The 13,215-nt window shown below is 42.3% G+C and overlaps 1 protein-coding gene across 3 annotated transcripts in view; it reads left to right on the top strand.

The window, feature by feature from the left end:
* The window catches only part of CCDC171 (coiled-coil domain containing 171), a 34,277-nt gene extending 21,332 nt beyond the window's left edge, over positions 1 to 12,945 (top strand). For 2 of the 3 annotated variants that reach the window (XM_078623841.1, XM_078623840.1), the window contains exons 23-25: positions 4,316 to 4,438; positions 5,091 to 5,234; positions 11,890 to 12,945. In XM_078623841.1, the coding sequence (XP_078479967.1) occupies positions 4,316 to 4,438; positions 5,091 to 5,234; positions 11,890 to 12,195 (573 nt within the window). In that variant the 3' untranslated portion in view covers positions 12,196 to 12,945. Of the gene's footprint in view, positions 1 to 4,315; positions 4,439 to 5,090; positions 5,235 to 5,889 lie in introns of all 3 variants that reach the window. The other variant, XM_078623846.1, reaches the window with a different exon arrangement.
* Positions 12,946 to 13,215: the final 270 nt, after the last annotated feature.

Below are 13,215 nucleotides of genomic sequence, written 5' to 3'. Positions count from 1 at the left end.
GGTTGTAGGGTCTTCTTCTTGCATAAGGTATCAAAGCTCACTTTGATCACAACTTCATCCAGATTCATTTGCCTTTATCTGTTGTAAAAGACGGTCCTCAACGATGTGGATGGTTGTTCATTGGGCAGCTTCACAGTCACATATCAGAGTAGCCCACAAATCAAGACGTGGCACCAGGGTGCCAAAACACTCATCGCCACACACAAGTCTGTTGAGCCTGGTCCAAAAACAGTCTGTATAGCTGGGGGTTATTTGACCATACGTCACCATGCCGGTCATTGTGGGTTGGTGAAGGTGCAGAGCAAAGATGTTGGAGTACAGTACAGCAATTGCATTTGTTGCAGTGCTCTCGGTTGTCTACTGCCCAGGCCCCACAGTCTTGTGATATCCTGTTTGTGCATGGCGGTTACTCTTAAAAGCACTTAGATACACTCACCTGTATAGCATCGAAAATCTGACGAGATCAAGTACATTCTGGGTGATTTAGTCAAAGGCTTTTCACATCACACTTCACTTAAAAAAATATCAACAATTGCCTTATATATTTTTTGAAAGATTTGTTTTGATCGTTTCATCATAGTGTACGTAGTAAAGCACTTGTTTAATTTAACACCGTGAAGGAACATTTTATCTGGCAATAATGTAATTGCATTTCTCTCCCTGTACACTGCACAAGCACTTCCACTATTTCAAATGGAGTGCTGTCAAGTACCAGCCTTCACATTAGCTTCCCAGCCACAGTGTCCGATTGGAGCCACCGCTCACGGCTGAATTAATTTTGGGTGAGAGAAGAGAGTCCGTCTGCCGCTATTACTTCAGGGGGCCGTAAACCCAGCGCAGATGTTACCCTGGAAAGTCATTACCTCACTGTTTAATAATTACAGGGCATCTGTGCATCATTCGCTGATGATACATAAACTTCGCACCAGAAAACAACCTCAGCACTTCTGTGAATTTGATGTTAACCCTTTAAACCATTTAAAACTGTCCACTGCAGCGGAGCCTAATGAGGTATGGTGACCAACATATATTGAGTAGTGCTCACTTCTGATTTTCGGAACTATTAGTTGTTGCAATGAACAAACTTGGAAAGGCTTGTCACACAGTTGTAAGAGATGGAGTAATGCATTTCAGTTAATATCGTCAATATGAATAAGTTAACAAGATGAGGTTGCATACAAATAGGAGTGGGTTTTCAGGGGGGGGGGTGTAAAAAAATAGTTAAATCTGACAATCAATTCGCATTATTGAAAATAATCTTAGTTGGTCAACAAGTACCAATGTGAATGTTTCAGAAGCTGAAGCAGTTTGAGGACTGTTTAATAGCAACATGTTTTATGTTAAGCATTGCTTGCTTACAAATATAACATGGTAAATTATTAGTAGAGCCAGGATGCTGAATTCCCACTTCCACGTATCGTAATTGCCAACTAAATGTTCAATGCACAGAGTTTATAACATACATTTAAATTATTATGTTCGTGTAATAAAAAAAAACAATTGCTTCATAAATAATTTTTATATAAATAAACGTAGTGGATATGGGTTTCCCTAATGTTTTGACACAAACAATCTGTTTTGGGAAAGACAGATGCTGTGTAGGGGAACAAATCTCAGCAGACTTGCATAACATGGTCCCAACATGTGCCTGCAGTTCACAAAACACTCTAATCCCGATTACATTCTCCTCTCTTGGGTTCACAAACATTCTCTCTGTAGTGGCATCTGAATAACTGGTATCTAGCGATCCAACTCGAATTAAAAAAAAATACTTATACGCTATCCTGCATCACCATTCCCTCAACACCTGCCAGAACATTAACCCGTGCAATATTTGGAAAGGGTGCTTCTTTAAAACACAATCATTACGATGCATTTTGTTGCAATAGTTTTATCATATAATGTGCAACAAAGGTGCAAATACTCCAAAACAATCATAAAAAAGTTGTATAGCTTTTGGAACTGGATATGAAGGACATTTTAGACAATACTGACAATAGTACCATAATGGAAACATGCCACTTGGAGCAAAAGTTACACAACTGTTTTCAAGTACCTTTAAGATACCCATCATTGAGAATTTGGCTGGCAGTCTTGAAAACCCAATTGCAGAACATATTGCTTTTTTTGGGGGAGGGGCAGGGGGCACCGCGGGGGGGGGAGGTGGGGGGGGTAAATTCCTGCATATGTGTTTTTGAGCTCTGTCACATGCATGTCCCTTATTCTTTAAAGTGGCACATTTAAAACAGTTAAAGAGCCATTAAGGATGATATAGCATTTTATCGAGAGGCGTGCATCAACAGGCGGGCTGTAAATTGTTTGGTTGTTGTGTTTTATTGACTGTGACATTTTATGAAGCGGCTGGAAAATCCAGCCCCCAAGAGGGGGCCCCCTTGGTAACATGTGGCAGTTTAATGCCCCATGCGACTGGCCTCGTTTTTATGATGCTGTGATTTATTCTTGTAGTGTCATTGAGTTTGTAGACAACAACGCCAAAACCACCTATCGGTGCCTGTCCAGCTCACACATTTGTTTATCAGGCGAGTTTAAAAATGCATTGTGTGTGCGGTATTTATTTCTAGACTGTAAAACTCATTTACAAATAATATGCAGAGTATTTCACAAATAAGCAGGCAGCCTAAGGGAGACGGTGTTGATTATAGATCTGGAAAGTTAATCAATGGGACCTTTACTAAGTGGCAGTAATTTAACATTGAAAGACTGACATTATGATGCAGGCTTCATATTAACTTGGCTGTTTCTAAACTGAGGAACCAATTGCATTAATGGCAAATTGAAATAGATTTGGCGGAGAAATCCCGTTCGTTACGTCTGCTGAACGGCAGGGAAGAGCTATAGTCTTTTCTCCAAAGCCTTCCTCAAGGTCTAATGGTTGCAGTTCCCAGCTACCAATTTTAATTGAGGTCCTCCATAATCAGGCGGGATGCATTGCAAAATCGATCCCCTTTAAATTTATTCATAGATACATTTTCCATTTCCACAGCGCAAGATCGATGGTAGGTCACTTGCATGTCTCTCTGCCTGCAGTGACTTCATCCTGTCTGTGTCCCATGGGGAGTGGTACTGGTGTACTTTTTGGTGGGGTGTAAATCAACAGCCATTTGCATACATAGATTCAGTAACTCGCAAGATCACTTTCTTTACTTGCTGAGCATTCCAGAAACTTTTGTTTCAATCAGTATATTGCTTCGTGGCTTTGGCATTAATCTTGCTAAAATGGAGTGAATTGGCCTTTAATGTTGCCAAACTCGTGAATCCTGTGGAATAGTTATTTACAGAACTTTGCATCATTATTTCAGGTACTTCAGATTTGTGGTGCGGTAAATGTAAAACCATTATCGTTCGTATGCATTGTGTATTTATTTTGTGTCTGAAGAGAGATATTTAAAGGAAATGAATTACAGTACCGTTATGGAATTCAAAGTCTATATTATGTCAGCGTCGTATATCTAAACTGCGAAAGACATTCTTGATTAAGACTGTTTGGGAAATATTTATGTCCGGGATGCCATGATTTGTACTGTCACGTTTTACGAGCTGTAAATAATGTAGACTACAGTATAATGATGTGATGCCTCCACTTGTTTAAAAAAATAGTAACAATAAAAATGTTAAATAATATTGATGAATGTTTGCTTTTATATGTGGTTACACTAAATTTGGACACAGCACAGGCTTTCTAGAATCATTGCAGTCTGGGTTATGAGGTTTAGAACAGTCTAAATCATCTTGAGGAAATTTTATTGGGTAATTTTCAATTATCTTTACAAGGATATGTCAGCAGGAGTATTGAAACAGAGGCTCATACTATCTCACCACCATTGTCATGAACACTGGTTTGCAACAAAAATACAATTAGCCAATGTTTATGGCAATTACCTTACTGTGCGGCAGGGAGTGGAGGAAGGTGTGAGGTTATGACATAATTTATACTGAAAACGAATGTGATGTTTTGCAAAGACTTAAATATTTTAAACAAACAGTATCTTTGGACAGTTGTTAATTGTCTTATTTTGGGTATCAAACAAACCTCAATTGCTAAAGCACATGTATTCTTTCACTAAGCATATAATGTTACATTTTAAACAAAGCTCTTTTAAGAGAGATTTCAATTGTTATCCACCATGATTATGTATGTTGAACCTCTTTCGCAACAGTCATAGCCAACCGTGCCAAACGGAGGTGCGGGCAAGGGCGACAACAAACTAAAAACAAAAAGTAGCTCTAAATAAATAATCTAATGCAAGTGAAGAAGCGCATACTCGTCGGTGCAATCTGACCTTTGGCACTGCAGGTGAGGGAGCAGCTATCCCTGTCGTGGGCCACGGGCGAACTGGCACTGCAGCCCGCCACACTGGTCCTGGAGAAGGCCATTGCAGATGGGGCCTGCCTGGGCGTGGAGGCCGGCATCTGTCAAGTACGACATGACACCCTTGGACATAGCCGCACTGGTTACTTGTATACGTCTGACTCCATAATAGAGGTTTTTTGTTGGGTTAGATAATGTAAATATAAATGTGTCGTTAAACCCGCCACCACCTGAAACAGCCAATTAGTAAGGTTTGTCACTTAAATAAAACATGCCAATTAGTTATTCGTTCAGCACACCGGTGTGTTGGAGAGTTTACCCACAACATTTACAATTTGATTATGACGTTTCACTGGTAATTACAACCCAAACAAACCTCTAATGGCTCATATTGGTCACAAAGGCCGATGTGTGAAACATACATTTGACTGTTGGCTATTTACGTGTGCAGTTATTCTTTGGCACAAGTCATAATTTTAAGTTATTTTTTTGGAGATTATTGCACTGATGGTAAAAAGTTACGTGTTACAAGTTGAAATGTGTTGCCATCAGTAGGCTGGGAATCGGTCAACTAAATAACTGTTTTGCCATAGATATTCCACTAAAATATATAATTGTTCATAAAATAAGCAATGGTTAATAACCTCTATCTTTCCTTCTCCAGTAACGAGTTTAAGATTGTGAGTAGACAAGTTTTTGAGTCCAGACAAGGCGTCCCTGAGCACCACCTGACAGAACGAGTGTTTTTGCCTCCCTGTAGAGCGTTGTGCGAAGCGTGTCGGACGTGCTGCAGGCTGCCTGGCTCAGGATATCGGCCCTAGAAAAAGAGATCGCCTCCCACAGACAGCACATCACTATGCTCAAGGGCGAGTTGCACACTGCCTGCCTCAGGGCAGAAGGCCAGGTAAGAGTTAAAGTAACCTATGTGTAGTGAGCGGCTTTCGAGACACGTCGTGTAGACGGCTTCTTATTTATTAGGAACACACTGGGCGATACATTTATGTAACGCAGCTACACATAGCCGACCCTATCACACAACCCCATCGTCGGCGTCCAACTACGTAGCTCTCCGACTAGCGCAGCGACAGCGACGATGAGAGCCTTGCAGAAGATCGGCCACGTGGTCGGACGGCGAAGAGAGATGACGGCGAGCAGCGACGCAGCCAGGACCCAGGACCCGCAACAGCACCGAACCTCTGGTTCAGTCCCCCTTACATACACCCCAGCGCAGCCAAGCCCCGCCTCCGACCACACCCCGCCTCCAGCCACACCCCCTTCCAGAACCTCCGAGCAGGTTCCCGGAGTTTCCCGACTGACTCCGCCTTTCACCTTTACCCCAGATACGCCCCCCTCATAATTAGACATTACGTAACTTGCCCATAACTGTGATTACCCCTTCAGGCCGACAGGTGACATCCTGTCATGACATCACCCCCCCCCCCCCGCCATGTTTAAAATATAGCCGTCCCGGCTAACAATGATAACAAAAACACGTGAGGCAGAAAAAGTTCCGCCATAAACTGGAATAACAAACCCAACAAAATGTTTTTTTTTACAAGGCAGAACGATCGGCAAAGACAAGAGAAGGACCCAAGCCAAGCAGCAACTTAGGAAGGTAAGAGAAGAGGCAAAAATAGGAACAGAGAGGAAGAGGAAAAGACGATATTCCCTTCCGTATAACACGAGAACGCAACCCCCCAATTCCCCTCATACACACAACGGAATGTTCTTGGCAACGAAATCTGAAACATTTAGACCGAGTCCTCGACGCCAGTCCATCCATGGGGACAATGTTCGCCTTCTTCACCGAAGATGTGGGCTCTGCCCGAAAACTCGAAGAAGGCGGTTCCACTCCCGGCTTTGCAGGCGTTGTGGGCCCAGTCGCAGTCAGCGACTCCTCGCGTTCGGCGAGATCACGGGCCCCGCCGACCTTTAGGGGTTCAGAAGCTGTGGGCGGCACAATAGAATCCTCCTGACGCACGCTCTCCATCGGCGTTTCCTCCGGCTCGTCGGACATAACAGACATCAGCCGTACACAATTTGGAGATGACGTGTCAGTTCGAGGAGGAATATAAGGCTTCAACCGCGACGGATGAACAAACCAACGGTGACGGCCCACTCGTATATGCACGCACTGCGGCCGCTTGACTTCGACTACTTCCACGGGACCTTGCCATGGCCGATGTAGCTTAGGGGACGTTCCGAATGGCATTTGCGGGCCATGCAACCATGCCCGATCCCCCACAACCCATTGCAACACATTGTCCCGCCGCCCCGCATTCCGTTCGTTAGCCGCCTGTGCTTTGGTGGTGTTTTATTTTGCCACTTCACGAGCTGCCGAAACACGTTCAAGGCACAGGCAAATTAGATTTTCTCTTTTTCAGACAAACCCAATGGAACCTCCAAAGGAGGTTCACACTCCCTCCCGTACATGAGAAAAAAAGGCGAAAATCCCGTGGAAGTGTAAGGCGCCACCCTGTATGCGGCAACACTCCTTGAACATGCAGATCCAAATCAGTTTGGGCTGCGCTGGCTGCCTGACTGAGCATAGATGTCAAGGTCCTATGCAGCGCTCCACCAGAGGCTGCCCCCAGTCCCGCCGTCTCTGGTGCAGCCAACTCTTCCACCGCGGCTTCAATAACCGGGACCGCGGTTCCCGGTGCTGTCAGGAGGTCCTGTGTCTCGTTTTCATCGTCATCGAAAGACGCCACAGGTGGGTTCTGCTTCTTTTTATTAAAATTGTATTCTGCAAATGTAGTGAGCGGCTTCCGAGACACATCGTGTAGAAGGCTTCTTATTTATTAGGAGCACACTAGGTGATACATTTATGTAATGCAGCTACACGTAGCCGACCCTATCACACAACCCCATTGTCGGCATCCAACTACACAGCTGTCCGACTAGCACAGCGACAGCGACGATGAGAGCCTTGCAGAAGATCGATCACGTGGTCGGACGACGAAGAGAGATGACGGCGTACAGCGATGCAGCCAAGACCCACAAAAGCACCGAATCTCTGGGACCAAACCTCTGGTTCGGTCTCTCTGGTTCGGTCCCCCTTATATACACCCTGGCGCGGCCAAGCCTTGCCTCCAGCCACACCCCGCCTCCGGCCACGCCCCCTTCCAGAACCTTCGAGCAGGTTCCCGGAGCTTCCCGACTGACTCCGCCTTTCACCTTTACTCCAGATACGCCCCCCTCATAATTAGACATTACGTAACTTGCCCATAACTGCGATTAACCCTTCAGGCCGACAGGTAACACCCTGTCATTACATATGTATTAAAGAGCACGAGTGCTAGAGATACAAAAGTTGCACAAGCGATAGCACTCCATGGTTCTGTGTTTCGGTTTTCACAAACGTTGGGTTGCTCATGCAAGCTGGTAAACTTGAAATGATAAATTTCCTATTGTGAAGTAAAACACCGTAAATGGTAAGTAAAAGAGGGGATTATGTTTTTGATTATTCATGATAATGGCCAGCTCAGACATACTCTGTTTCATAAAGAGCACAAGCAGTCGCTGTTATTCGCATTTGTTAAATATTGTGGTATACCAGCACGGATATTGTGCATCGTTTCTTTTTGGAGGATGCCTAATAAAAAAAAACCTTTAAATTTCTGAGTATAAATATGGGCGCTTGTAATTGACATGTATATGAGTATTCAAATTTAAGTTGTATAAATGTGTTTGGCAAAATGTTTTTTTTTAATGAATAAGACTAAAAAATATCTGAAAAATAACGTGGAAGCTGAATTTTTTTGCTTGAGTAGGGAGTTGAGGAGGGGATTGAGTACAGCTGAAGCTGGGACATGGCAGGCCTTCACTATGGCAGCTGGAGCTGGCTTTTATCGATAGTGGGGAGGACAAGACAAACCGCCCTGGCATAAACACAACCAGGCAAACATGCTCAATGCTTAAACGAGAATGCAGAATGTACATCAACGCCAAGAAATGTGTGTATGCATAACCTCTTTTGCACAGTACGTAGTCAACCGTGCTAATCGGGGGTGCGGGGGAAGCACAAGAAACTAAACACAAACAGCGGTTCTAAAAAAATTTACACAAGGGATTGCCCTGCAAGAAAAAAAATGCCACTCCTTTAAACTTCCCTCGTGATTTAGAAATTAATTATATTGCTATGCATTTCTCAGTGGAACATTACAATTTCGTATCTTATTTTGGTGTAAAATTGTGCTGTGTAGACATTTAATTTAAGCATCTTCTGTGCGTTTTGTAAACTCTTGTTGATTCGGTAAACACGTAGACCCCAAGTGGGTCACACATTTGCAGCTGATTTGCAAATCTAATGTTCTTTAAGCTCAATACAGCTTCTGTAGATGTAAAAAAAAATCATTATTTTTCTGCCAATGTGATCCCTTGGTAATGTACATCTGTAATTGTTCCTATTTGGCCAAGGACTCATTTGTAATCTTAAACACAGTAAATTTAAAACTTAGTACTCTTTTCCTGGGTAATGTTTCCCAATCCTCTCTCCCCAGTGATCTGTTACAGCAGAATTGCCTTTGAAAAAATGTGGCCTGATGGACTTTCCCATCAATTTTGTGCAGAAATCACCATCCGCATTGTGAAAGAACTGAATTGCTAAAATTTGAATTCCTCTGTCAAATAGACAACAGTACATTGTGCAGCAAATATGTAAAGTTGAAAAAAAGCTTAGTTTTTTCCTGTATAATTAAAATTCAGAGTAAAATGCACAAATAATGAAAAAGTTTACAAAGCAGAAGTCTTGATGTTTTTTATGTTAGCCTTTGACCAATGCGGTTAAGATCTACAGCTGTAAAAACCTTGTCAATCAAGCTCATTGACATTTCCAGGAAATAATGTTTGTACCGTGGGAATAACCTAGGGTTCTCAGCATTGATTAAAGGAAATTCTGTGGCTGATGAAGTTGCAATACACGTAACCACAACTGTTCTATCTTGCCACATGATCAAAGATGGTAACTCTTCTTTAAAAAAAAATATATATAGAAAGTCTCTCTTGTGTTCATTTTAATGGAGCTGTTTAAGATATAAAAAAATTTGTCTAATGTACTCGGAGATCATTAGGAGTTTAGCTAAGAACCATCGCTATATCACGGACCATTGAATGTATGTTGGTTTTTGTATCTTAAAAAATATTGCAGTTTACATACGCTCTCAAGAGGTACATTTGGAAGTGGGAGAGCATAATACATTGTATTTGGAAGGGAATGCAGGGGAGGTTAGCTTGTGCGCCTCTGTACCAGCCACATACTGCACGACTGCCAACATTTGTGGCTGCATTAGAATGTACAGTATAAACTCTTTGTAGCTTACATGATCAGATACTTTGCGCAACTTTCTGCTCCCTTGTGCATATGTTTGATCAGTCATTCAACAAGATTTTAAAATAAACTTTTTAAAGCTATATTAACACGAGGTATGATACAAATTAATTACCAAACTAGACATCGAAAGCTGCAATTAATTGTACTTGGCTTTTTTAATGTTACACATTTAGCAGACTGCAATTAATTGGCATTTACATGTTTAAAATCTGCATTAAGGTTACATATTTAAAATAAACTTACTTTGTTCCATTAATACAATAAGCCTTTTGTGGGTCAAAAGTTATTCGTAAATTGAATTTTGTTGTGCCAAAATAAACTCGTATAAATCCAGTAAAAGCTGACGACAGTGCCTCTTAGGAATTAGGCTCTGTTCCAAAGCAACTATGTGCATCAAAACAATTTCCAAACATTTCACACAATAATTTCTGACATTTAGAAGACTGATTCTTATATGGTATGGATAAAACACCCTTAATGGCAGTAACAAAGAAGGAGAAAACCAATGAAACCCATTATTTGCACAACTACGGCTATATTGTTTGTTGAGGTCACATTCGTGGGGTCACTAGAATGCCCCAAAAGGCACATATGTAGTGGGCTGGTGAGGCAATGGATGAATGATGATCGTCCCTTTTCCTGATGTTGCAAATCCTGAAAATGGATACCGGTAAATATCCTCCAAAGGAGATGGTTAGGTCCTTGTCCCAAGCCGTCGTGCCCATCAGTGTCAGAAGTAGCTGACACCCCCCCTCCCCATCTTGCTCAGGAGGGTGAGCTTCCCGCTAAAAGCTAATAGGGAAAGCAGGAAAGCTGCTGACAGGGCCATTTTCGGATGAGTGCCATCCCTTGGAGAGGCAGCAGGCTTGACAGCAGGATTGAGTCCAGTGGCCGCTGAAAGCTTTCTAGTGCTCCTTGATGGGCCTGGAGATGATATGTCACTTTGGATAAAAGCCTGCTACCGAGATGTTTTCATAGCTTCTGTTTTAAAGTGCAGCTCGTGCAACATACATAATGCATCGCTGTTCACCTGTACAGGACCTGTTTGTTTGATACATTCAAAGCAAACGTGTCAGACCGCAGTCATCATACCACGCTTGTCTGTTATGTATGTTGTTCTGGAGCGAATGGACAAACGTGTTTGTTTTGCTGCCAAATGACTCAAAATGGACAGAGATTGACCTCATCCAGCAAGTTGTTTGCAACACCAGCGTGGAATGAGTCATATCAAATGAGGTGCAGTAGTTCAGTACTTTATCAAATTATCTTAAATCAATGGTAAAGGAGGTCATACAAAAGTTAACGCCATGGAGATTGTGGACTTTTGCAATTATACTATCCTATTTCTTCCGAAGGTGTAAGGTCTTAATACGACTTTACGACCTTTATTTTAACACTTGATCCTTTGCAATCCTGTTTATAACATGAAGGTGTCATCTACCATTGACACATTTTTTAAATAAAACTTTTTTCCCCAACGTCAGAAAAAAACATTCTCTCAACTCTGATTAATATAACACGAACACCTGTGTACAATGATCTTACACTATGCAAGACCACATGAGTTATAGAGCTGCTCCGGGTGACAGAAGATCTTTCCTGTCAGCTCTCACACCATCTTGCCAATTATGTTGTAGTCGCCTGCCTCCACCAGTGTCGAGGTGCCCGTAATTGGAGGGATTAGACAGCTCTGAGTGCCCGGGTGTTCAGCAGTGGAGGGGGCGTGGTAGGCCTTGACATCGAGTTACGGGCACTTCGGAGTTGGGCAGCCACGTGCGAATAGATAGGCGCAGGCTGGAAAAGGGGATGTAGTCTCGCCCTGTTCTCTCTTGTCTTCTGTGTCCCACAGTGGCAGAGGAAAGAATGAGGGTATGTCACATCCTCTGTCACACTCCCAATAGCATGGCATCTATTCACACTTGGTCCATCATCAGCTATTGATACAATTATCTGCCGTAATCATTGCATTTCTTTTATTACAGCACTATTTGAAGACCGTTTTAACATAATGATATACGATGCAATTGGGTTTTATAATACACATTTAAATCAACTTGCATGTTTTCACGTATATATTGAATGAAATATGAATGTTTCAAACATGACCAAAAAAACCCCACGTAACTTCTCTTTTGCCTTAAGCAAACCGATTGCATTAAAATGTAAAATAAACGACTCGGATTGTATCCTTGTGCTTAACGCGGCAAATGTTTCACTTCTTGCAAAGGTCACGGACGCATGTGTGGACGCGTGGCGGAGCGTCAGCAAGCTGGAGCGGGGATGTGCAGGAGAGGTGCCGCGTGGCTCTGACCAGGCTCACGGGGCCAGCTTGGCAGGGCATCACACTGGGCCACTGGAGGGCAGCCGTGGACTCCCCAGGGACTCCACTCCTGCAGCGGAATTGCACGTTGGCTTAAGCAGCTCCGAGCGCGACGCGTCGGAGGGTGGCCGCCCCCGTTCACGCGCTCGCTCCGACCCCACGGCCCGGAGTATTGGCACCCGTCACAGCCAGAGGCGATCTCCGTTCAGATAGGCAGGCCCATCGATCAGTTGTCATCCAGAAGAACAATAAAGGCTTCAGAAGTAAACTTGATAATTTTCCCAAAAAATTAAATCACCAATTCTATTTTTTGTTTTTTATTTTATTTTGGGGGTTGGCAGGGCAGAAGGATATGGTTGTTATTTTTCCCGTAACAGGTCAAATTAATAATTTATGACTGGTTTTTGATGTCTTGTGATGACAGTATATGCCTTCATGTGTGTAATAGCAAACGAGTACACAATGTATTTGTACTCATTTAAAGTATTTTATTTATCAGCCATTCATTGATACATTTCAAATACTGTATGTAATTTAAATTTTAAGGCTTAAGTGGTTTTATGTATCATTCTTTAGGCACATTTAAAAAAACACGTCTGATCTGATATTTCATTTACAATGGAGTACAATGCTTATGCAGTTACTCATCCAATTAGAGTTTGCAACAATGCTGTTAGAGGATTTCACATTATATAGTGTTTTGTATGTTGATTTTATCAAAATATTATTTCAAAAATTATTTGCACTTTGGTTTTGTTTGTATTAACATTGCTAACAGAAATACTGTAATCTGATGACAGTCAATATTAGTGGAGATTTCTCTTGGTCTAAGTGAACAAATTCCCTTGGCTTTCTCTGGCCATATTTTGAAGAAACAACTCTTGGTTTTATAATATCCCTGTTGGGAACTTATCATTCATATATACATTAAACGCATAGGTGTCTTGATACAAATTTCTGACACATTGTTTTTATCTGTGTGCTTGCATATATATTTAAGTATCTTGATTGTTGTAGAACTTAACCTGAATGTTGAGTCTTCTTGGTTCTTTCGGTAAAGTCACGTATTTCCCTTCTACGTGACTTTACCGAAAGAACCAAGAAGATGAATCCCTGCAGTCACGAAAGCTTTAAATGGAAACTGAATGTTGAGGTTAAGTGCCTTAAGATGCCTACCTTCAACATTCAAGTACTAATCCGAGCGGTTAGAAAATAAACAGTGTAAGTGGCGCT

Source organism: Lampetra planeri, chromosome 3 (genome assembly GCF_965212315.1).
Source record: "Lampetra planeri chromosome 3, kcLamPlan1.2.h2, whole genome shotgun sequence".
Taxonomy (NCBI): Eukaryota; Metazoa; Chordata; class Hyperoartia; order Petromyzontiformes; family Petromyzontidae; genus Lampetra; species Lampetra planeri.
The sequence above is the reverse complement of the archived record's forward strand: the minus strand, read 5'-3'. Positions and strand labels throughout refer to the sequence as shown.